This window comes from Macaca mulatta, chromosome 3 (genome assembly GCF_049350105.2).
Source record: "Macaca mulatta isolate MMU2019108-1 chromosome 3, T2T-MMU8v2.0, whole genome shotgun sequence".
NCBI classification, from domain to species: Eukaryota; Metazoa; Chordata; class Mammalia; order Primates; family Cercopithecidae; genus Macaca; species Macaca mulatta.
The window spans coordinates 17,374,203-17,398,972 of record NC_133408.1 but is presented as its reverse complement, the minus strand read 5'-3'; the positions used below and the strand labels follow the sequence as shown (position 1 = coordinate 17,398,972).

The window sequence follows — 24,770 nt, the reverse complement described above, 5'->3', positions numbered from 1 at the left end:
AATTTAAATGTCTAATTTAGGGCAGTCTTTATATAATTCTGGTTGGAGTAAAGCTAGTACAAAGTTGCAGAGAATAATTTGGCAAAATGTTTAAAAAGACAAGTATATACACTCTTATAAGTACCTATCTATTGATTTATCCTAAAATTGTTCAATGATGGGAAAAGTTTTTCATAAATACATTTATTGCAGATTTTTAATAATTGTTCCAACAAGAAAAAAAAAATGAAAAGTTCAACAGCTGAGTAAGATTACCACTCAGTGAAGGGTTTGTGTTTAGTATTAGATTTCTTTTAACATCTTTTCTATCTTTTTGAAAATAGTTATGATGAAACATTTATTTCTTTGGCAATCAAAAACAGGTAAAACAGCTTTACTATTTTATTTGAAAATATAATGAATTAACAGTTTACTAGAAGCAGATTTAATGAGTGGTTCTACTAAGCACTAAAAATGTCCATAAATCACCATGTTAGGTGCTGTGTCTTGAGCAGTTGATTGATCTTTTAGAGTCAGCAGTTGTAGCGACAGCATAAACCAAATCAATAAAGGTTTACTGGACCTTATACCTAATACCAAGCTCTAGGTATTCATGAGTCAGAAAAACCTACTCTCCCAAGAAATTACAACTCTGAGCTACCTCCAAGTTGGCTTTACATTGCACAATAAATCACACACACACATTCTAATTATATCTATTCATCAACTCGAAGAATGATGGCTGTCAGTTTCATCCATACTTCTTATGAAAGGGTATGTGCGAGACATAATAGAGAAATATGTCTAGTTATGACAACATTCTGTGAAAGGGAATAATTTTCTTTTTCCTGGCAATAACAAATGGATCATGTTCTATCCATGTCTCTCTGTCTCTGCCTATGTTTATCTGTGTATCAATCTACTTATCTACTCACAACAGTTCTTGAAAGGACTCTGATTAGAAACTTGTGCAAGTCCTTAGAATCCAGAAACTACATTCAAACAGAATTTCACATGCAATCCTGATGTCCATTTTCTCACTCCCTTCAAAGACAGCATCTTGTAATGTACGGGTTAAGAACATTATTTGTTTTCACTGAACCTATTAATTTGTCTTCTCCTTAGTACCCTTCAACTTGGGTGGTTCTTTCTCTACCCCTGGGGCACTGTTTCACTGCTACTCACGGGTCACTCTAGTTTATTCAAACGTTATTCTCCAGAATGATGTGCCCCTGGAAAACGATCCAGTAAGAAGGACTGAGGTGGGCCTCCTTCTCTTTTCCTTGCACCAGGTTATGCAGAGAGGCGCGTGTTTCTTTATTTCCCTACTAAAGAGGTAAGTTAGTTATAAAGGAGAATGCTAAAGTGTATTTAAGGTCAGAAATGTCCTCTAGTGTCCCCTTCCCACCCTCTAGTTTTGGATCTAGCATCCTTGGCTTTCCAGTTCAAACTCTCCTCACTAAAATGCCATCTATTTCAAGTTCATCTGTGTCAATCTCTAGCACCTCTCTCCTAAAATTAGTTGCCACTGGGAAGTAGCTCTTGGCCCAGACAAGTGATCAAAACTGCAGGCCGTGGAACTCAAATATTTATTTATTTTATTTGGCTGAGTCCATTTTCTAAAAAAGAAGAAACCAACATTTCACAGTAAGAGAAGTTTTAGATAAAAATCCAAGTATCTTGACTCTTGTAGAAAACCTAGAATCTCAGAAAATAATTCACCAGAGTGGAGTAGGAGCTGGGTCCTGTTGATAGAGAAGTTGCTTCACTCACTTGTTTGCCTGTTCCCTAGAGGCATCTGGGTTTGAGACTTTTGCCTGGGACTCCTCCTCCTATCCATCTCCATTAAAGTTAGAACTATCCAGTTTGTACTGCTCCCTCTGCCTTCAGACCTGGCAGTCACAGTGAATTTTAGTTTACGGCACAAGTTAAAGAAAACATCGGAAGGAAAAGCAGGAAGAAAGGAAGGCCAGTTTACCCCTAGTGAGTGAAACTACGAATACATGCATAAGCACACACACACACACACACACACACACAACCTCCTAAAGGCTAAAATTAACATTCGAAAGCCTAAGTAACAAAAAAATTCAGCAAGCCCCATTATTTTCGTTTCTTTTGTTTTTCATTTTGTTGCCTCCTGAAATAATGAAGCTGCCGTATTTCCATTCCAGCCAAGCCTCCCTTAAGTTCTATAGGTCTCCTCAGTCTCCCTCTCAACCTCAGGACTGGTGCTACAAGAAGATAATCGTTCAGCTACTTCCATTCTTTTATAATACATGTAAAATATTTTTAATACCACACAAAATAAAGATTATAAAGTAAGGATAAAAGAACAGATTCAGATATAAAATGCTGTTTCTTCCCATTGTTGAATTGGTAGAAAACGTTATATCTAAGTTTTCCTCTTGCCAGGTCACACAAATGCTTTTTTAAGTGCTCCACCCTGCTCTTTCCTGAGGTTGATCTATGCCGGGATGTTATTAGGCTGGTGCAAAAGTAATTGCGGTTTTTGCCATTGTTTTTAATTTAATTTAATCACATTATGTTCCATGGCTAAACAGCAATTACTTTTGCACCAACCCAACAGCTTCTTATGCAAGGTCCTATAGATAACATGTGCTGTGGCTGTGTGTGCATTGTTGACACTTCCCTTTCAGCATCAGGACTCTGCTATTGTTAAGGAGGTTTGTTTTCTCCAACAGCCTTGACAAAACGATAGCTTGCAGCGTTCATTATTCATCTGGGAGGGCTCCAGGTCTGTGTCTTGCAAATCTGAGAGTTCAGCCGTGTGTGTCCAGCACTTGCTTTTCTCTCTGTGGCCTGCATTGATGGGAAAGCAGGCTCCACAGTCTCTAATGAAGAAGGGCAATGTCCTGCTGGGTACAATGGAGAGAGATAAATATCATAGGGACTGTAGCTCCATATAAGGCCTTAATTTAACCTCTTCATTAGCCACCTCATGCTCACTATCAAGTGTGTTGCAAAGGAATGAGTCTTCCTGACCATGCTTTTGGAGTCATTTATTTTTTTTATAAAACTGTTCCTTGTTAGTATAAGAATTACATTATCTTGATCTAAAATATCTTTTGAACCTATTCAAAGAAAATTATGCTTTTGAACTGAACGCATTGTCCTTCTGGTTCCCCTTACAAACCTGAGAGAGAAGTTTCAGAAAAAAATAGAAAATGGGAGGCTAGGAAATAGGGCTGTATTGATATGAGGGGCAAGTAGTCGTAGGCAGGGATTTCAGAGGATCCAATGAGTAAGATACTCTGTAACAGTGTTAAATGCTTAATCTTCCTGAAGACATTGAGGTCACAGGTACTCGAATCAATAGAAGTAGTGGTAGAGAGCAGCCAATAAGTTTCTTTATTGAAGAGGTGGCGTGGAAGCTCACTGGGTCACAGAGAGTAAAAGGGATGCTGGTGCACGGGAGCCTGAGGAGCAAGTGCTACAAGCTGTTAGCACTGTAATGACCCAGAAGCTAACAGCCCACAAAGAAGAAGCATGCAGAGACCTCAATGTCTTGGGTGCTAGCAAGAGAGTCAGAGATAAACTGTGAAACTGTGTGGTAGCAGCAAAGACTGTAATCCTGTTACGAAGAAGTCTAGGCCCCTATTCAACCTAGAGTGCAAAAAACGTGACAGCCAGAAGACCTACATTTGGGAACACATAAAAGCCCTTTGGAAAAGCCATGGCATGGGCAGTGTTTGATCCAGGTAGTGCTTTCCATGAGTCTGGTATCATGAGGATGGTATGGTGTGATACAGAAGACTGACGCAGTTTTGAGGCTTCCTTTTTGCTATATTTTCAAGCTGGTAGAGCTTAGCGAAATGTAGCCTACCATAATAAAATAATAGCATAATTTAGCATCAATGTAATGGAAAATGTCCCCGTGTTTTATGTTTTGTGGAAACAAAAGGTTTACATTGATATTAATCCCTTAATTTTATTAGTTTGGTGTCTCCCTCTGGCTATTTCAGAATTTAATTTCTTTTTTCAGAGTTTTCCTCAATTGTATTTAGGAAAACCTCTTATGTTTTCTTCTTAGAAACCAAGGACAATAAGGAACTTTCTGGAAATAATTGACTAAAGCCACCATGCTAGTTCCTCCATGAGTAAGCTGTTCAGCCAGGTAGAATGACATTCCTATAATTCCACTGAGCAAAGTATTTCTCTAGAGATAGCTACCTAGATGTTTCAGGCTGGCAAAGTTCTGTGATAAACTATGGTTGGATGGAGGGAATGACCCACTGCTTGACTCTGACTTAAATGTTCTCATCTAGACTCTAGAAAGTTCGAGTCTATATGTTTCCATTCCCTTGTCCAACGAATCCTGTAGTTTTATCCAATACCTTTTTTCCTATATGAGATCAGAACAAGACTCTAGGGTTAAAAGAAAAACAACACAAAAATAAATCAGTCTGTTCTGCCTTGCAATCTCCTTTCTAGTGTACCTGAGCATAAAACAAGAAGAATAACAATGTCGTCGTCAACAAACACTTCTACTCTCCCTGACAGAAACATATATTAATTAAAGAAGACTAAAACAAAACCAAATACAAAAGAAAAACAGAAACCTTCTCCATTATAGCACAGAAAAATCTTAAGGTGGAATAGAGTCTTCATTTTCTCAAATTCAAATAGCTTCTGCTTAGGCTCACTGAAGCTCACCTTGCTTACCTAAAGTAGCTCACTTTAACTCTGATTTCCTTCATACTGTTTGTACACTGAATTTATAAACTTAGTCTTCTTAGTCCGGTTTCCTTGATTTTGATTTCTTTTTTCTTGCTTTTCTTATCTCACTGCAACATTCCCCTGCTTGTTTGAAGTTTCTCCTTTATCAATTTCTACGTATTATTTTCTGTAACATATGCACTTGAGAACAACTTTAACACTTGAAGTCTCCTGTGTGCCTACAGATCAGAAAAAAATTCTAGGTTATGAGTAATGGAAAAATTTCAAGATTTCTTACAGTGAAAAGAGAAAGGCTGGGAAAAACAGGCAAAATATGAAGAGTTCTAGAGTGTTTATTTTTCTCATAATAAAATTCACGTTAATAAAAATATCTGGATTGACTGGCACTGCTTTTGTGAACTTGATCTCCAACCAGCTTCTTATTGTTATAAAATATACTCAGGATTCAAAATCTAGAGGGAGAGCCTGAACTTGCCTAATCCTCATTCAAATGCTTTCTACCTGACAGTGCCAGGGTGTGGAAACATTGGGACAGACTTACCTTTTTTTTTTTTTTTCATTGAGAGAGAGTCTTGTTCTGTTGCCCAGGCTGGAGTGCAGTGACACAATCTCGGCTCACTGCAACCTCTGCCTCCCGGGTTCAAGCGATTCCCCTGCCTCAGCCTCCTCAGTAGCCCGGGACTACAGGCACATGCCACCATGCACAGCTAATTTTTTTGTGTTTTTAATAGAGACAGGGCTTCACCATGTTAGACAGTTTGGCCTCAATCTCCTGACCTCGTGATGTGCTGCCCTAGAATCTTCCCTTTGAAATGGTCACTAGGCCAGGCATAGTGGCTCATACCTGTAATGAAGGCACTTTGGAAAGCAGAGGCTAGAAGATCGCTTGAGGTCAGGAGTTTGAGACTAGCTGGTTAGCATAGTGAGACCCCCATCTCTACAAAATAACTTTTGTTTTGTTTTGTTTTGTTTTGAGACAACGAGCCTCCCTCTGTCGCCCATGCTGGAGTGCAGTGGTGCAGTCTTGGCTCACTGCAGCCTCTGCCTCCCAGGTTCAAGCAATTCTCCTGCCTCAGCCTCCCAAGTAGCTGGGACTAGAGGTGCCCACCACCACGCCTGGCTAATTTTTGTATTTTTAGTAGAGACGAGGTTTCACCATATTGGCCAGGCTGGTCTTGAACTCCTGACCTTGTGATCCATCTGCCTCAGCCTCCCAAAGTGCTGGGGACACAGGCGTGAGCCACCGTGCCAGGTTTACAAAATAACTTTTTTAAAAAAAATTGCTGTGGCTCACGCCTGTAATCCCAGCACTTTGGGAGGCCGAGGCGGGCGGATCACAAGGTCAGGAGATCGAGACCACGGTGAAACCCCGTCTCTACTAAAAATACAAAAAATTAGCCGGGTGCGGTTGTGGGCGCCTGTAGTCCCAGCTACTCGGGAGGCTGAGGCAGGAGAAAGGCGTGAACCCGGGAGGCGGAGCTTGCAGTGAGCCGAGATCGCGCCACTGCACTCCAGCCTGGGCGACAGAGCAAGACTCCGTCTCAAAAAAAAAAAAAAAAAATTGCTGAGTAAGGTGGCACATGTCTGTAGTCCCGGCTACTAGGGAGGCTGAGGTGGGTGCATTGCTTGAGCCCAGGAATTTGAGGCTGCAGTGAGCTATAATCACACCACTGTACCGTAGCCTGGGTGACAGAGCAAGACCTTGTCAGAAAGAAAGAAAAGAAAAAGAAAGAAAGAAAGAAAGAAAGAAAGAAAGAAAGAAAGAGAGAGAGAGAGAGAGAGAGAGAGAGAGAAGGAAGGAAGGAAGGAAGGAAGGAAGGAAGGAAGGAAGGAAGGAAGGAAGGAAGGAAGGAAGGAAGGAAGGAAAATGTCCATGATCATTGCTTCCAAAGTCTACACATAAAAGGGATTCCTTCAAGAGGAATATTGAGTAACAAGAAAGATTTGGTATTGAATGGCTAAAACCTGATAATTATTCACCAAAAATGTAATTTTAATTGTACCGTATTGTGGAAAATATGATACAGCTATCAAATATATTATTAAACATTTAAAAAATTTGATTCAATGTTCTGTCTTTAGCATCCAGTGAAAGAAAGCTTGCATGATTATTATTAGACTAAGGGAAATTTTAGTATAAACACGTATACATCTTTAACATTTCTGATTTTTTATATAAACTTCATAATAACTATTTTCATAGTTATAATATTTTATCAGATAGATAAGATGTAATTTGCTTATAATCCACTGCCTCAGCCCAGGCTCACAGTATCAAACACAGGCTAATATTTATTTATTTTGTTGACATAGGTAATAACATAAAAACTATTTTTACTTAGATAGTCCTTTTCTTACTTTTAGATTATAAGATAACCTGCCACAAGAGAAATTACAGTGTTAAATGTCATAAACATGTAAACTTTGATCAGTATTGGTACATTACTTTCTAAATACATTCAACATTTCTAAGCTTGTTTTGAATAAGGCTGTGCAAAAATAAGGTAGATAAAATGGCTGAAACTTCAATTAAGGGACTAGATGTACTACATATGGCCATAGAGAGAGAGAAGCTGCTTGCCTTAAGCTCTACAGAGGGCGCAACAAGCTTACACACACACACACCCATTACACTATAAAGATAAAGAATCTGCATCTGATACATGGTATAGTTGTATGATAATCTTGGCAGAAATCTGGCCTTAATGCTCGTAAGTAGTAACATGCTAGCACTTCATTACATATTATTGACTTTCGCTCATATTTGATGCAAAAACCTATTCCAAAACCATTTGCAACTGAATAAAGTATTCAATTGGCATGTTGGGAAAACCATAAAAAGTCACTGCATGAAATTAAGGAAACCTCTGAGTTTACGAGGCTGCTTATCACATTTAAAGTTGACAGTATGGTTCTTAGGAGGCAGTGCAATGATTATGGTAAAACACTGTAGGTAGTAAGATAACTTAAATGCCAAAAATCATTTTACCCAGGAAAAGTGGTAGAGAGGGAGTAATGAAACTAAGGACTAGACCTAACACTTTGAGCTTTATTCTTTCAGAGCAATTTCTTTTTTTTAAAATGTACAGAAAAAGAAGTACTTAAAATAATTAATAGAATATTCTGTAAGTTATTCAATTATGCTAAAATTACTTTGAATGTCTCTTTGCACTCTCACAGTATTTGGGTAGGTTCACATAGGATGAAGAAGAGAATTCTAAGTTAGAATGTTAAGAGTTAATTTTTCCTTTAAATACCAGAGCTTGCCTTTATGATTTATGAAGATGGAACAAGACTGTGTGATCTTTGAAAATAGAGTCAATGTCATATTTATTCAATTCTATTTTACTTTTTTTTTTTTTTTGACCCAGCTCTATTTATTTAAAAGACTGTTTCTCCACTGTTCTGCAGTATGGCGTTCATTGTGAAGTCAGCATTCATATGTGTTTGTTACATTCTCTATTCTTTTAAACAGGTCAATCTGTCCATCTTTGCATCACTATCACACTATCTTTACTTCGATAGCTCTACAGGTCTTAATATCTGGTTAAATAAATTCTCTATACTTGTTTTTCTTTCTCAAAAATTTGTTTAACAGCTTTATTGAGATATAACTCACATACAATACATCTATTTAAATTATACAATTGAATTTATATGACATATAGTTATAGATATGTACACCCATGACCACTCCTAGTTTTAGATCATCACCACATGAAGAAACCGTGTACTTTTTAGTTATCAACCCCTGTATTCCCATCCTTTCTCTAGCCCTAAGCAACTCTAATCTACTCTCTGTCTCTATTCTGGGCTTTCATATGAATGTAATTATATACTGGACTTTCATATGAGTGTATATAATTCAGTAATATAATATGATTATGTAATGTGTGATCTTCTGTAATTGGCTTCCTTCACTTTGCCTGGTTTCAAGGTTCATCCATATTGTACCATGTATGAGTACTTCTTTCCTTTTTATGGGAAAATTATATTACATTTATCATAGACTACATTTTGATTATCCATTTATTCATCGATGGGCATTTGAGATGTTTCTACCTATTGGCTATTAATACTGAATAATACTGTCATAAACATACATGTACGTGTTTTCATTTGTACATATAAGTTTCATTTCTCTTGGGTATATACCAAGGACTGAAATTGCTGGCTCATATGGTAGTTCTATGTCTAATCGCTCACGGAACTGCCAGATGTTTTTCATCCCCATTTCCCAGCAACAATGTCTAAGGGCTCAATTTCTTCATATCCTCACAAACACTTGTTATTATCTACTTTGATTCTAGCCATCCCAGTTCGCATGAAGTATTATCTCACTGTGGTCTTGATTTTCATTTCTCTGATGACTAATGCTGTTGAGCATCTTTTTATGTGCTTATTAGCCAGTTGGGTATCTTCCTTTTAGAAATAGCTATACAGATAACTTTGCGCTTTTTAAATTGTGTTTTTAATTATTGAGTTGTAAAGTTCTTTATATATTCTGGATATAAGTTTTCTATCGTACAAAATTTGCAGATATTTTCTCCATGGGTGATGAGATGCTAGAGGTAAGTACGTTAGGATTGGAGCAGAATTAACCAAAACAGTACATTCAAGGTGTGGCCCAGGGAGCCCCATGAGAATGTCAGTTTGATTAATGGCAGGAAGGCAGCCTCTAAGGCAGAGCTCACGGGAGTTGTGGGGGCATGCTTAGCAAATTATGTACAGCTCTCATTTGTAGAGGTCTTGGGAAGACTCACCAAGAATAAACATCTAGATTGGCCATGGGTATTAACATATTCTGCAGGCATTAATGAAGGATATGGGGATGCCAAGGCCTGAAATAAGTTTTAAAGTGTAGAAAATTTCTGATTTTTTTTTAAAGCAATATACTTCAAAATAAATGGTGAGAGTCACAAACTTTGTTAAAGCTAAAGTGGAATACAGAGCCTAACTTAATAATTTGCATCATCACAAAGGGATTTGGATAAAAGTTTGATGAGTTAAATTTAACACTTTGAAGATATTGCAGGTTCAGTTCTATTCTAGATCACTGCAATAAACCAAATATCACAACAAAACAAATCACTTGAACTTTTTTATTTTCTCATGCTTATGAAAGATATGTTTATACTATACTGAAATCTAATAAGTATGTAATGACATTATGTATAAAAAACAGTATAGATTTCTTAATTAAAATAATTTGTTACTAAAAAATTCTAAGAATAGTCAGAGTCTTCAGTGAGTCATAACCATTTTTCTGGTGTAGGGTCTTGCTTTGATGTTGATGACTGATGACTGCTCGGGGTGGTGTTTGCTGAAGGTTGGGGTGGCTGTGGAAATTTTTTTAAAAAACACAACAATAAGATTTGTAGCAGTGACTGAATTTTCCTTTCATGAAAGATTTCTCTCTAACATGCAGTGCTGTTTGATAGAATCTTACCAACAGTAGAACTTCTTTTAAAATTAGAGTCAATCCTCTCAAGCTCTGTCACTGTCTTATCAACTAAGTTGATGTAATATTTTCAATTCTTTGTTGTCATTTCAGCAATATGCACAGCATCTTTGCTAGAAGTAGATTGCATTTCCAGAAATCACTTTCTTTGCTCATCCATAAGAAACAACTCCTCATCTGTTAAAGTTTTATAAAGAGATTACAGCAATTCAGTCACGTTTTCAGGCTTCACTTCCAATTCTAGTTCTTTCATGTTTTTCGCCACATCTGCAGTTACTTCCTGTACTGAAGTCTTGAACTCTTCCAGGTCATCCCATGAGGGTTGGAATCAGTTCCTTTCAAAATGCTGTTATTGCTGATATTTTGACCTCCTCCATGAATCATGAATATTTTTGATGACATTTAGAATGATGAATTCTTTTCAGAAGGTTTTCAATTTACTTTGCTGAAGATCCATCAGAGAAATTGTTATGGTAGTATGGCCTTACAAAATGTGTTTCTTATGTAATAAGACTTGAAAGTCGAAATTATTTCTTAATCCATGGGCTGAAGAATGGATGTTCTGTTAGCAGGCATAAAAATTAACATTAATCTCCTTGCACATCTCCATCAGAGCTCTTGAGTGACCAAGTACATCATCAATGATCAGTGATACTTTGAAAGGCATCTTTTATTGTGAGCAGTAGGTCTCAACATGCACTTAAAATATTCAGTAAGTCATGCTATAAACAGACGCACTGCCATCTAGGCTTCGTTGTTCCATTTATAGAGCATAGGCAGAATAGATTTAGCACAATTCTTAAGAGTCTTCAGATTTTCAGACTTGTAAAAGAACATTGGCTTAAAGTCATTGGATGCATTAGCCCCAAACAAAGCCAAGAATTGATGTATCTCTAGCAACATCTTGGATGGCATTTTATTCCAATAGGAGCCCTTTTTGTCTACATTGAAACCTATTGTTTGGTGTAGTCCTTCTTCATCAATTAGCTTAGGTAGTTCTAGAAAACTTGCTGCAGCTTCTACGTCAGCACTTGCTGCTTCATCTTGCATTTCTATGTTATGGAGATGGCTTCTTTCCTTAAACCTCATTAACCGACCTTCACTAGCTTCCAACTTTTTTCCTGCTGCTTCCTCAAGTTTGTCGGCATTTGTAGAATTTATAAGAGTGAGGCTCTTGCTCTAGATTAGCCTTGTTTAATCTTCTATCCAGATCATTAAAAATTTCTACACATCAGCAGTAAGATGGTTTCCCTTTATTATCATTTATGTGTTCACTGGAGTATTTAAATTTTCTTCAATAACGTTTCATTTGTATTTACAATTTGACTGACTGGTACAAGAGGCCTACCTTTTGGTCTGTCTTGGCTTTTGACATCCTCACTAAACTTAATTATTTCTAACTTTTGATTTAAAATGAGACATGCAACACTTCCTTTTACCTGAACATGTAGAGGCCACTGAAGGGTTGTTAATTGGCCTATTTTTAATATGATTGTGTCTCCGGGGATAAGGAGGCCCTAGGAGAGGAAGAAAGGAGGAAATGGCTGGTCAGTGGAGCTGTCAGAACACAACATTCGTCAATTGAGGCTGTCATCTTATATGGGCATGGTTTGTGGTGCCGCAAAACAATTGCAATGGCAATATCAGTGATCACTGATCACAGCTCACCATAGCAGATACAATAATGAAAAAGTCTGAAATATTGTGAGAACTACCTGAATGTGACACAGAGACACAACATGAGCACATGCTGTTGGAAAACTGGCACCTGTCGATTGCTCATCACAGGGTTGCCACAAACCTTCATTTTTTAAAAAATGCAGTTCTGTGAAACACAATTAAGTGAAGTGCAATGAAGCAATGTGTGCCTGTATTTGGTATTTTAATCATATTCTCTAATGTTTTTCTTAAAATTCAGATGGTTTGGGAAATGCATCCTGAGGATACCAACATACAGCAAACTGAAGCATCTATTGTACCCCCAACTTAAAAAATAGTGCATCTCTCATAGTGCCTTACAAGAGGGAAACATAATTTGAGAAAATAGAGTCTATTAAACCCCTCAGATAATTCACAGTGTACATTTTTGTGTTGCTACAGCTTTGTGCATCCCTCTTTCTGTTCCATAAAAAAAGGAACTGCTAGAAACTCGGCTCTTTTCCAAATTGCTATGGGTCCCATTTACTTTTGTTTTATGTGGAGCTACCCTGCAATACAAACACTATTTTTGTTCTGAAATAGAATTATTATGTTTTAGGTCACATTGGAAAACTTGTGCATGTCTGGGATAAGCACTGCCTTCTGATTTTCCCATGAAGGGATCTTTATCTTAAATAAATGGCCTGGCTCTTTCTTAAGCTATCTTAATTTGAAAGTACCAGAGGAATAGTAAGATTCAAAATCTTTATACTGCTGCACCTGTGTGTGTGTATATGTGTGGTTCTTATCAAAATAATATTGTTTATTCTTTTGCTTTGAGCTCTCTGACATTGGGAAGAAATCATCTCACTTCATATATTTCTGTCCAGGTTTCTATGATTAATTTTATGCTTCAGGAGAAAATTCCAAAGACCTATAGTGTCAAAGATCACATTGAACAGCCTAGCTTTTGATGTTCTTTCTCTTTTTAAGAAATCACATACATGTCTCCGCATAGTCTACTCAGTTCCAGAATTATGAATGATGATTAGCTCTTGTGACACTATCTTAACAAATTCTTTGATTTCATACTACTCTTTTCAACAAGTATTTATTAGATAACTATGTTATTTTCTGAAATATCCTAGGTAGCGACAGAAGCATGTGAAATAATCAGTCTTTAAATTCCTTACATTTTAAAAAGGTGGCAAGATAGGCTAAATTGTAGAAACAAATAGTGTAATCATATGAAATGTATATAAAGAAAGACTAAATTTAATATACATTTAAATATCCAGATCAATGGACAAATAATGAGAAATTTTCATTTCACTAAAGTTTTCTAAATACACTCCAAAGAAGATGTAGGATTTGAGGCAGGTGAAGAATTCTGAAAGAGGAAAAATAAGACCAATGGCTTAGCAACAAGGGTGCCTATGACTTATATGTCTTATGGAGACCAGCTAGTCTGAAGTGAGGCCAAAAGTTGAGAGCTGTGAAGAGTCTAGACTAGGAAAATGGAACTAAAGTGCCCCGTGGAGCTTTGTGCATCACATAAGGCATGGAGGTGCAGACTTGGTCCAATAGGTAATGAAGGTGTTGATAAAGGAAATGGCACGATAAAAACCTACTTTGTGAAATGTAAATTTGCTGACTGTGCAAGACGACATGACTTTGGGAACACTAAAGTTAAGAGATCTTGTCACTTTCCACATGTGAGTTCATTAGAGCTGGTGCTAGGGTGAAAGCAGAGAAAATAAGAAAAAAGGTCAAACAGGGGAGACATTACTAATACAATGAGTTTGGTGGTAACTTAAATAATAAAAATGAAAGACCCTACAATCCATTGTAGCTTTCCATATTTGGTGCCTGGAGTCTGATGTTTCCAGTAACAGAATTGGAGAAACTAGGGAAAATCTTGCTAAGGGGGAAAGACAAGGAAGTCAGTGCCTGGACTAATAAGATAAACTTGGGGGTCCTCCGAGGGGGAAATGTCATAAAGGTGATTGCAATTATCAATCAGAATGAAGTTAGGATGGTGATATTGATTTGGAAAAGGGGACATTAAAATGGAAACTGTAAAGTCTAAGTAAGTAGGCTCACCAAGAAAAACAGAGCAGAGAAAGTAGAGGACTTTTGATAAATGGTTTAGTCATGTTCACCATTAGGAGATGGCGGGAGGATGTGACATCAAAGAGGAGGGAATAGTTGGAGAGGTAGGGAGTTTTCCAAAATAATGTCATGGAAGTCAAAGGAGGATGGAGTGTTTGTTTGAAAATACTGGCTTTTTAAATATAAAGCAGAATAAGAGAGAAGGAAGGAAGGAAGGAAGGAAGGAAGGAAGGAAGGAAGGAAGGAAGGAAGGAAGGAAGGAAAGAAAGAAAGAAAGAAAGAAAGAAAGAAAGAAAGAAAGAAAGAAAGAAAGAAAGAAAGAAAGAGAAAGAAAGAAAAAGAAAGACAGAAAGAAAGAAAGAAAGAAAGAAAGAAAGAAAGAAAGAAAGAAAAAGAAAGAAAGAAAAGAAAGAAAGATAGAGAAAGAAAGAGAGAGAGGAAGGAAGGAAGGAAGGAAGGAAGGAAGGAAGGAAGGAAGGAAGGAAGGAAGGTAGGGGAGGAAGACAATTCCTTTAAGTGAGACAAGAGAGTTATAACTCGACTTTTAATAAAGCTATTTAATATAATAGCAGGAACAAAATCATAATTGCAGGGTGGAAGGGAAGTAAGGCAAGGTGAGGTAATGTAGGTAGAAGATAAAGCCAACATCATTGAAAGTGCCTATATAAAAGATGTGACAAAACAAGTAATGATCTCAGAAAGCTTACCTTCTTCCACCATTGTATCTGTGAAGGCAATGGCCTGCAGAGAGTAAGTGCCTGGTGATTATCCTTTGAATGAGTGAATGAATGAATGGTTTTGATGTAGGTTTATGTCTATATAAGGAAGATAAATGAAGAAATTCAGGTTTAAATGCTCTTATGAGGTAAGAGCATCTGTTCAGAATGTGAGTTTGGCCACAGGGAAATGTAAACAAATAGGAAGAAACGTGGAGTTCTGGAGTAGCCTTAATGATCATCAAGAAGAAATAAAATTGTTGAGGAAAGTAAGGAGGCCAGAGTAAAATTGGATGGCAAAGACTGAACAATGATTTCTGCACCTTTCTCTAGAGGGAACTGTGCTACAAGGAAAGAGCTCAGAGCTCAGAAGTTGGTTGATAGAAGCCCAAGGCTGAGAATCAATTCAGTGCTTAGAGTGGCATGCACTAGTATGTGTATGTGTGCCTCTCTTTGTGTTGGAGATGGTGGTACCTGTGAGGTGGTGTACAGCATAGAAATGATGGTGGCTGTGAAGCCAATATATATATAACCAAACCTAAAATTTGAATGAAAAGAGATCCACTCTGCTGGAATAAATTAGATGATATGTGTGAATGGGAGATTTAGAATGGCTACAGGTTCCACTTCACTTCACTAGTGGAAGGAAGGTATTGAGAGAAGAGCAGCAGAGCATCAAAAATTTTATCAAATTTAGTATTTACTAATTGATCTTCTTGCCTGTAATGACAGAAAACTACTTTTCACAAATATAGGTGTTTCTAGGACCAAGTCAGAACTGGTCGTATGGTATGGCAATAAGAAATAGTTGATTCTTCACTGGCAAAACTGTGGTCAATAGGATGACTGGAGTTTCTTTAAAAAAAAAAAGAAAACTGTGAAGTCCCTTTCTATATTTCTTTTCTTGATTTCAATCAGTGTAGCAAACAAACACTGGAAGACTCGTTTCCCCAAGGCAACTAATTTATCCATCTAATGCACTCATTTTGGGATGAATCAATCAACTCTCCAAGTATTTATTGATCCCCTATATTTGGCACAAGATGATGCTAAGTACTGAGAGTAAATAATAGATAAAGAATATAGAGTAAATAAAGAAAAATATAAAGCATGATCTCTGCCCTCTCAATCTGCAGTGTGCTTCTATGTCAGTTAATCTACACTGATTTCAATGTCATTTCACTTTTTTATACTAGTAATGGTATTGTGATGGTATTAGTGGTAATGGTATTAGTGACAAAGACTTTTACTGATAATTTCTTGCTATTTAACTGGTCTTCCATAATTCTTTTTACAGTCCTCCATAACCACTGACTCTTTTATGTAATCAACTGTCTTTTCATTTTTTGAAATAAAATGCTAATTTGATAGCATTTTGTAGGCGATAGTAAGCTTCTTGTGAATTTTAACATCAATATTTCCTATGCTATTCTGTAAAGTGTGCTGTTTCTTACTTAAGGAAAGATCTGAACTATAGTGTTTTCTGAATTTGCTTTGTGATGTATTATAGCTTTTGTTTTATTAATATTTCAAGTAATAAAACCTCTCTAGTCTAATTAACCTTTTGTTCCTTCTGAAAGCTCTACATTATCATTATTTATCATTAATTTGTATAATTATTCATTAAATCATTCATTTTTTTCTCTTCCTTCTTAAATATAGCCATTATGTTTATGATTTAGAAATATTTTCCTCCAAATATTACTTAGATTTTCCTATTTATATACAGCTAAGCTTTACTGAATCAGTTTTAATGACTTTTTCTGGAACTTCATAATTTAAACATGAAAGCTACAGGGCCATGGTTCTTCCTTTCACTTATGAGCTGAGATTTTTGTCTTAATTTACACTGAGAAGTGCAATTTCCATAACCACTACTGATATTTATGTGGAAATATTTTGTTTAAACCGTGAATCAATGTCACAAACCAGAGAAGATAAATGACAGATATATTTGCTGCAAGACACCATCAGGAATCATATAGTCAGTGATGTGGTTAATTCATGAAAGAATGAAAATAAGACAAAGTAAGAACACCTATTATTTCTGCATTGGTAACATCTTGCACTTTTATTCTAACAGATAATGTTCTTCCCATCTTTTCTCATAGTCATGTGTCTGTATGTGTGCCTCCCTCTGGATTAAAGCAGTAGGCGCTTCTAGAAATCTTTTGAAACACTAGAGTGACTGGTCTAAAAAGCCAATGCTATATGGCCTGAAAGGTATTTACAAGTGGGATAGTTACCCATTTGTGCAGAGATGGCTATATGAACCTTCATTAGGGTTAGTGGACTCTGAAAAACCTTCTGGGTTTAAGTTTCTATTATTTGTCTAATATTTTCTTTGATATTTTGAAGAATTCTAACAACAAAAATTCTTAGATTCAAGCCTTACGTCTTCCCTTTCCATGGACATTCTGCCTTGATGACTAGGTAAAAGAGACAACTCCCTATGGCTGTCGATGAGCAGTGCAGTAGAAAAAGGATTTCTGATCCCATTCAAAATTTTGCAAAATGCAAACTGATAAACATATGATCACTCCAGGAGCATTCAAAACGGCCACAATCACAGGTGCATTCTCTGCAGGACCTGCCTCCTTCTACAATCCGAAGCTATGTAGTCATATTCTTGGAAGCATTCCCACCAGTCCCTTTTGAGGCACGGAACTTAGGCTTAATATTGAATACGAGTATCCATAGAGCTACAGTGAAGAATGTGGACATGAAGATAAATAATGGGAACTCATAAAATCTGGGCTATATATAAGTTTTTATATTGTGCAGTAGTGCATACATACTTACATCTGCTATACTTTGTTACTGTTCCACACTTTACTCTTTTCCTCTTGTGCATAGTACTGAGAGTTAATATTCAGTAAGCTACATAATTATAAATGCTAAGCAAGGTTTCTAGATTTATATGCTCTGCGAACAGAACAGCATAACAAATTAAAGATTATAAATCAATTTAGCTATCCCAAGTTGGAAACTTTTAAAAATGTGTTTATTTTTGAATCGTTTTTTTCTCTCCGAACATTTGAATACTTTGCCTTTGATAAATGTTTTGTTGTTCTGGTTGTTTCCCCAGGAAATGTATGGAGGTATTCACAGGAAGTCAACATTTATTTGGGATCCAATTGTTTTATTATTTTTTTCTCCTTAGGGCACTGCTTGGAAATTCAGTATAAATGTTTTTAAATGCACACACATTGCTTATCAGCCTGTCAATCAAGGAATCTTTGAACAGAAGAATAATGCTAATTTAATTATCATTTTTACATATTAAAATTTTGTGTAATTTTACCTTCCAGTAACACAAAGGACAGAAATTAAGAACCCATGTCTAAAATATGAAACTTGAAATCTTAATGTAATTATCTATGATGCAAACTTATAGAAGAATTTCTAATTGTCAAAAGATGTAGAAATCTATTTTTTAAAATAGTTTCCTTCTAATTGCCACAGGACTTAGAAGAAAATATATATATATTCAAAAATATGTATTGCTAATACATATTCTAATTGCCACAGTCCTTAGTAGAAAAAATATATACTGAAATATAATTTTTGAAGTGCCAGGAAGAGCCTTTTAAACACATGTTGGCAAGTTTATGTAAACCTCATAAGTTAGATCACTTTAAATACTTCTCATTTTCAGAAATAAATTCTGAACCCCAACCACATAGATAAACTTTCTAATTAGAATTTGTGGTTTGTGGATATGGAGCAAATAATTTCATGTGTCAAAATAGCCGATTTTAGTCTCACACAATAAAGACAGAAAATTTGTCCTATATTTAGGTAACATAATTTTGCCATGGATATTAAACTCTTTTTAATGTTTGTTTTTTATTTTTAATTTTTGTGGGTACATAGTAGGTGTATATATTTATGGGGTACGTGATATGTTTTGATACAGGCATGCAATCTGAGATAGGCACATCATGGAGAATGGGGTATCCATCCCTTCAAGCATTTATGCTTTCAGTTACAAATAATTCAATTACACTCTAAGTTATTTTAAAATGTACAATTAAGTTAATATTAACTATAGTCACCCTACTGTGCTATCAAACAAAAGGACTTATTCATTTCTCCTATTTTTTTGTACCCATTTATCATCCCTACCTCCCCTCCAGCCTCCCACTACCCTTCTCAGCCTCTGATTACCATTCTTCTACTCTCTATGTCCAATATTAAACTCTTTTAAAGTTGAAGTTTTCAAATTATTAGCTCTCAAAAAATCAGTTTGTTGGGACACAGATTTAAAATTCAGGTGTGGACTGGAATATTATAGGATAAAATATAGACTACATTGCAAGGAGAAATATTAGTGTGTTTTTTGAAGCTTTTAGTTGGACTGTATATGTATGTAGGTTCTATTTGCAATATAATATATATAGGTATATATACATGTAAGTATACATTTTAAACTGTGAATAAAAGTGAAAAAAGTTTGAATGCAATTATTCTAAAGTTCTATCCTTTTAGTATCAATAACCAACTATAATAGTTGCATACTATTATTAGTTGTACTAATTTAAATGAACCACTATTTACTGAATAATAACTGTGCACCAAATAACGTGTGATGCCCACATTATTATCTATTACTAGTCCTTATAATTCTGTGAGATGATACTTAAAATTTTCCTCATTGAAAATTAAGGAAATAAAACAGGCCGGGCTCAGTGGCTTATGCTTGTAATCCCAGGACTTTGGGAGGCTGAGGCGGGCAGATCACGAGATCAGGAGTTCGAGACCAGCCTGGCCAACACAATGAAACTCTGTCTCTATTAAAATTACTAAAATTAGCTGGGTGTGGTTGGGGGCGCCTGTAATCCCAGCTACTCAGGAGACTGAGGCAGGAGAATCACTTGAATCCAGGAGGCGAAGTTTGCAGTGAGCCGAGATGGTGCCACTGTACTCCAGCCTGGGTGACAGAGCCAGACTCCATCTCAAAAAAAAGAAATAGAAAAGGAAAAGAAAGGAAAACATAAAACACAACTGATTAGAGCTTGGAAGTTTGCAACAAACACACTGACATCAGATTTCTTTATATTGAGTTTTTCAGGTCTTTAAAAGATATTATTTCAAATAACTGAGTTCTGCGATTGAGTTCTGGAAATTTTGAGTTAAACCTAGTGTTTTTTATACAGTAATTATTTGGGAATGTAATATGCTAATTGGTATGTTGAATCGTCAAATAAAAAGAGATTAATACACTATGAATTTCTGAAACTTATTTTACCTTAGAACCATTTAAAAATACTATGTCTTCAGACTCTGTTTATTGGAACACACTCTGAGAAACGCTTAATTTAATCATGTCAATAGATGTAAATCAAAAAAGACAAGGCCTTATAAAGCAAATTTGTATAATGTAATATTTGATAGTGTTTCCTTGAAATCAGACTAAACTCTAATTTTTCTATTAGCAAGACTTTAAAAATAAAAGTTTTTGATATTTTCAAGCTCAAGATTCAATTTAAATGATATACTTTGGCCCATTTTCTTACGGAACACACTTCAATAAATTTAGAAATAATAAATGCATAATGTTCACCTTCCCTTTAAAAAAATTTCTATGTAAGTTTATCATTACTATTTATATTTTTAAATTAGTTTGCAGTGGGCAATTACCAGACATTGCCTGCAACCTACGTTTCTTCAAGTCACTTCATGTTGCAGTTACCCCTTCAGTACACAAGTAAGTAAGCCATTACTATTTATTTTGTTGCATCATTTCAGGAATGGGAGAGCATCTCAAATCTGTTTAAGCTGATGCACGGATTTCCTAAGTGAGCTGAATACAATGGTCCTTTTTCCTACCACTTTACTTCAAACATTATGGCCTCTTTTCCTCTTTCCTCCAACTGATGGTTTAAAATACACAAGAAATAATGAGAAAAAAACTAAAAGAAAAGAAAAAACAGAAATAAAAAACAAAGCCAAATAAAATACACTGGAAAGCACCTCACAAGAGGTTCTGCTTTAATGGTTTGCAGTGTAGACTTTAAATCTTTTTTTTTTTTTTTTTTTTTTGAGATGGAGTCTTGCTGGAGTGCAGTGGCGCGATCTCGATTCACTGTAAGCTCCGCCTCCAGGGTTCCCGCCATTCTCCTGCCTCAGCCTCCCGAGTAGCTGGGACTACAGGCGCCCACCACCACGTCCGGCTAATTTTTTGTATTTTTAGTAGAGACGGGGTTTCACGGTGTTAGCCAGGATGGTCTCCATCTCCTGACCTCGTGATCTGCCCGCCTCGGCCTCCAAAAGTGCTGGGATCACAGGCGTGAGCCACGGCGCCCGGCCTGTTTCTTTCTTTCTTTCTTTCTTTCTTTTTTTTTTTTTTTTTAAGAAATGTCCTCTGTGTGCCATAAATGGAGGACCACAGAAGGGTTTCTAGTTTCTGCTATGGACTAGCAAGGGTTGGCTCACTGACCAGCCTACTGAGATTCACATTGTTTGCTCCTATCAGCTTTTCTAAGTGTTGTGCATTGGGTCCTTTCTTATCTGCTCAAGATTCCAGTGCACTTCCCACGAAGCTTCCATGTGAGCCAGCTTTATCTACAGTCCCATTTTTGTGTAGAGTTACCAAAGCTGCCTATATCTGCAGACATGTTTAGTCGGATGGCCTTCTGTTTTCCAGTGTTCCTTCCTAATAAATCTCTCTGCCTAAAGAACTGGCATGACTACAGGGGGACATAAGGAGATGAGGGTCTCCGATAGTGAACTACTTGTTCTTGCTCTCCTGGTAGGAAAACCCTTTTCTTCAGCCAGAGATCATGAGGCTTCACTATCCCTTCCTTGAAGTGATTTCACTCCTTTGCGGCCCACCCTCCTGACTACCACCTGGGAGACCCAAATGGCTCACCCTTTACACCCTCCTGGACATGCACGCTTCTGTAATTGGCACAGAGATTAGTATGCAACACTGAAATACTAGAAAAATAGTGTCTGTTATTAATGCAACTATTGCTTCTATTCTCTTTACCACTACAGCGACACTTGCAAGCACTTTACGCAATTACTACATTTAAGCCTAAACACATAATTTTAAAATTGATATGTGCATTCTCCTTCTTTTAATGAGCCAGATGAGTGACGGAGGGGTTAAATCATTTTCTTGGAATAACTCCAGCAAAACTTGAACCTGAAGCAATGTGATTCTTGGGCAAGGTTAGCCTTAGTATAGAATGAAGCTCATCGGTCACTATGAATTGATACTTAGGACAGGGCTCAAACCACATGAGCTAGCCTTATCCGTCTCTTCATTTTACAAGAACAGAGTTTTAATGTCTACTTACCAAGGCTGCAGGGTTTGTCTCTATATATTACACAACAAAAATTAAATAGAACCTTTTCCTGCAATGGCAGGTTGTAGACCTGCTCAGAGAACAGAATGCCCTCTTGAGGCTGAGGAGCAGGGCAAGACCGGCCAGCGCAGGTCTAACTGAGTAATAATTCATGTTGAGAGTAACAACAAAGGCGGAGGAAGCTAAACACAGATCTGAGGGAGAAGGAATTATGGGAGGGTTTGGCATTTTGCGGAGGGATTTAATTCTTATATGAGTCACTGAGTAAAACACAGGGAGGGAGAGGCTAACTCAAGAGGAAGGGAAATGAATCAGTTTGGTGGTGCAGAAAAAAGAATTAGAAGATAAACATGGAAAATCAGAAGGAGAAACAATAGATGGAATTCGATAATCTTTTGATAAGGCCTTGGATTTTTTTTTTTCCTAAAATTCTGGAATTCACTTACATTTACAAATATTTCAAATTAATTAAAATAACTATTCTACTACTGTCAATGACAGAGAGGCAACACGTTTACCCAGCATATATTTTCTGGACACTTACTGAACCAGGTGCTAGATCAAACTACACAGGAAAAAAAGTCAGCTCAGGCTGCTTAAAGTAAGGAAAAGAGAGAACCCATATACAAACAGGTACTCACCATATAACTCTGAGGCAACAAGCAATTTATTTGTCATTGACACTAAATGAACTACTATATAAAAAAATACGCCCTGACAGGAACCGGCTTGAGAATAACAAACCACATTCTCTGAAAAGGCAGTCTACAAACAACTTAGTTTGGTTGAACGAATTGAAGAAGACTAAAGGTGTAGATGGAATTTGCTCTTTATCTCCAAATGAGAATTACGTTTGAGGCCAATGAATATCATGATTTAACTATAAAAACACACATTGGCTAGAATTTTTATTAAATGCAAAGCTATACCATAAAAACACTCATGAAAAAGCTGAAATGGTTCTATTAATATCCAGCAAAGTGAACTTAAAGACAAAGTATTACCAGAAATAAGAGGCATTTTATAATGCTAAAATGGTCGGTTCATCAAGAAGACACAGCTGTCCTAAATATGTTGGTGTCTTTTAACAGAGTATCAACATAAATGAAGCAACAACTAACAGAAATACTTTTGATATAAACAAATCCACAAATAAAGTTAGAGATTTTAGCCCTCCCTTCTCAGTAATTGATAGGACAATACCCTAAAAATTGGTATGGATGTAGATGCAGATAATATTATCTACCAACTCAACCTGCTTGAATAAGCTTCCTCCTATGTGACAATAAACACAACAAATCCAAAACGCCTAACCTTCTGAAGAGCACGTGTGCACATTCACCAAGACACATCACATGGCGGGTGTAAGGTAGTGTGGCAAAGTTCTTCATCACCTGTCTTCGCCCCTTGTGAATTCACCTTGTGAATGTCTCAGGTTGCAACTGTCCTCCACTGCCAAGCTGTCCACATACAGAACAATGAGAAGGAGAATGGCATGCAGGGCTGAAGCATGGCACACTTCCCTCCACACTCTCAGTTGCTTTTCTCTATTGAATCCTGAATTTTTTTTTCTTTCTTTTCCTTTTTTTTTTTTTTTTTTTTTTGGAAACAGAGTCTCTGTTGCCCAGGCTGGAGTGCAGTGGCATGATCTTGGCTCACTGCAACTTCCACCTCCCGGGTTCAAGCAATTCTCCGGCCTCGGCCTCCCAAGTAGCTGGGACTATGGGCACACACCACCATGCCCAGCTAAATTTTTGTATTTTAGTAGAAACGGGGTTTCACTGTGTTGCCCAGGCTTGTCGCCAACTCCTGAGCTCAGGCAATTCACCCGCCCCAGCCTCCCAGTGCTGGGATTACAGGCGTGAGCCACCGTGCCCAGCCCTGAATCCTGAATTTTACGTACATACTTTATTTGCCAGGTAGTGATTTTCCACCATGATTCCTTTCTTCCTGAATGTCTACTCTTTCCTTTATGACCGAATTTAAGTTTCAGTTTACTTTCCACAATGTCTACAATCCACTCTTCTCTCTACTTTGAACATTGTAAGCATATACTACGTATTATTGTTTAACTCTTTCCTGCATTTATGCTTTATCTCCTCCACTGAATTAAAATTTTGGTGCGAGCAGATGTCACGCTTTGCATTTCTTTGGAAATATTGCCTAACTAATTGCTCAATAATTGCTTGTCAAATTAATATGGCAAGTAAAAGTTGAAAGCTACCTTTTGTAGTTTTACAGCTTCAACTTACTGTGGACACATATTTTTAAGGTGTCTTACACATGGCCTACATATTTTACAAAGACACATGTGCTACTAAAAGATGAATTGAGTTACTATTTTAGATAGACTTTGTTGCGAAAGTAAACATGCAATGGACAGGCCAGGTGTAGTGGCTCATGCCTATAATCCCAGCACTTTGGGAGGCCGGAGGCCGGCGGATTATTTTAGGTCAGGAGTTCAAAACCAGCCTGGCCAACATGGTGAAATCTCATCTCTACTAAAAATACAAAAATTAACCAGGCATGGTGGTGGGTGCCTGCCAACTACTCAGGAAGCTAAGGCAGGAGAATCGTTTGAGCCTGGCAGACAGAGGTTGCAGTAAGCAGAGAATACCATTGCACTCCAGCTGGGCAACAGAGCCAGACTCTGTGTCAAACAAAAACAAAATGCAGTGGACAAAAGTCAAATGGGAACTGGAATCAGAGAGATAAGAATTTTAAAATACTCCAAGGTAAATAAACAATACTTTGAAATTGAGACTGCAGAGTTCCTTTGACCCCTTCTCAGGACTTGAAACAGGGGTGCAGCTCGCTTACTCTCCCTTCACCACGCTCAAACCCCTT

At 37.0% G+C, this 24,770-nt stretch overlaps 1 protein-coding gene across 8 annotated transcripts in view; it reads right to left on the bottom strand.

Moving 5' to 3' along the window:
• The window catches only part of LOC114676711 (claudin-17), an 89,843-nt gene that overhangs the window by 28,423 nt on the left and 36,650 nt on the right, over positions 1 to 24,770 (bottom strand). For 3 of the 8 annotated variants that reach the window (XM_077997920.1, XM_077997922.1, XM_077997917.1), the window contains exon 3: positions 11,581 to 11,658. The exons of 4 other annotated variants lie outside the window; for them this stretch is intronic. In XM_077997920.1, coding sequence (XP_077854046.1) covers positions 11,625 to 11,658 — 34 coding nt within the window. In that variant the 3' untranslated portion in view covers positions 11,581 to 11,624. Of the gene's footprint in view, positions 1 to 167; positions 2,856 to 11,580; positions 11,659 to 24,770 lie in introns of those variants that run through there. One more of the 8 variants, XM_077997912.1, reaches the window with a different exon arrangement.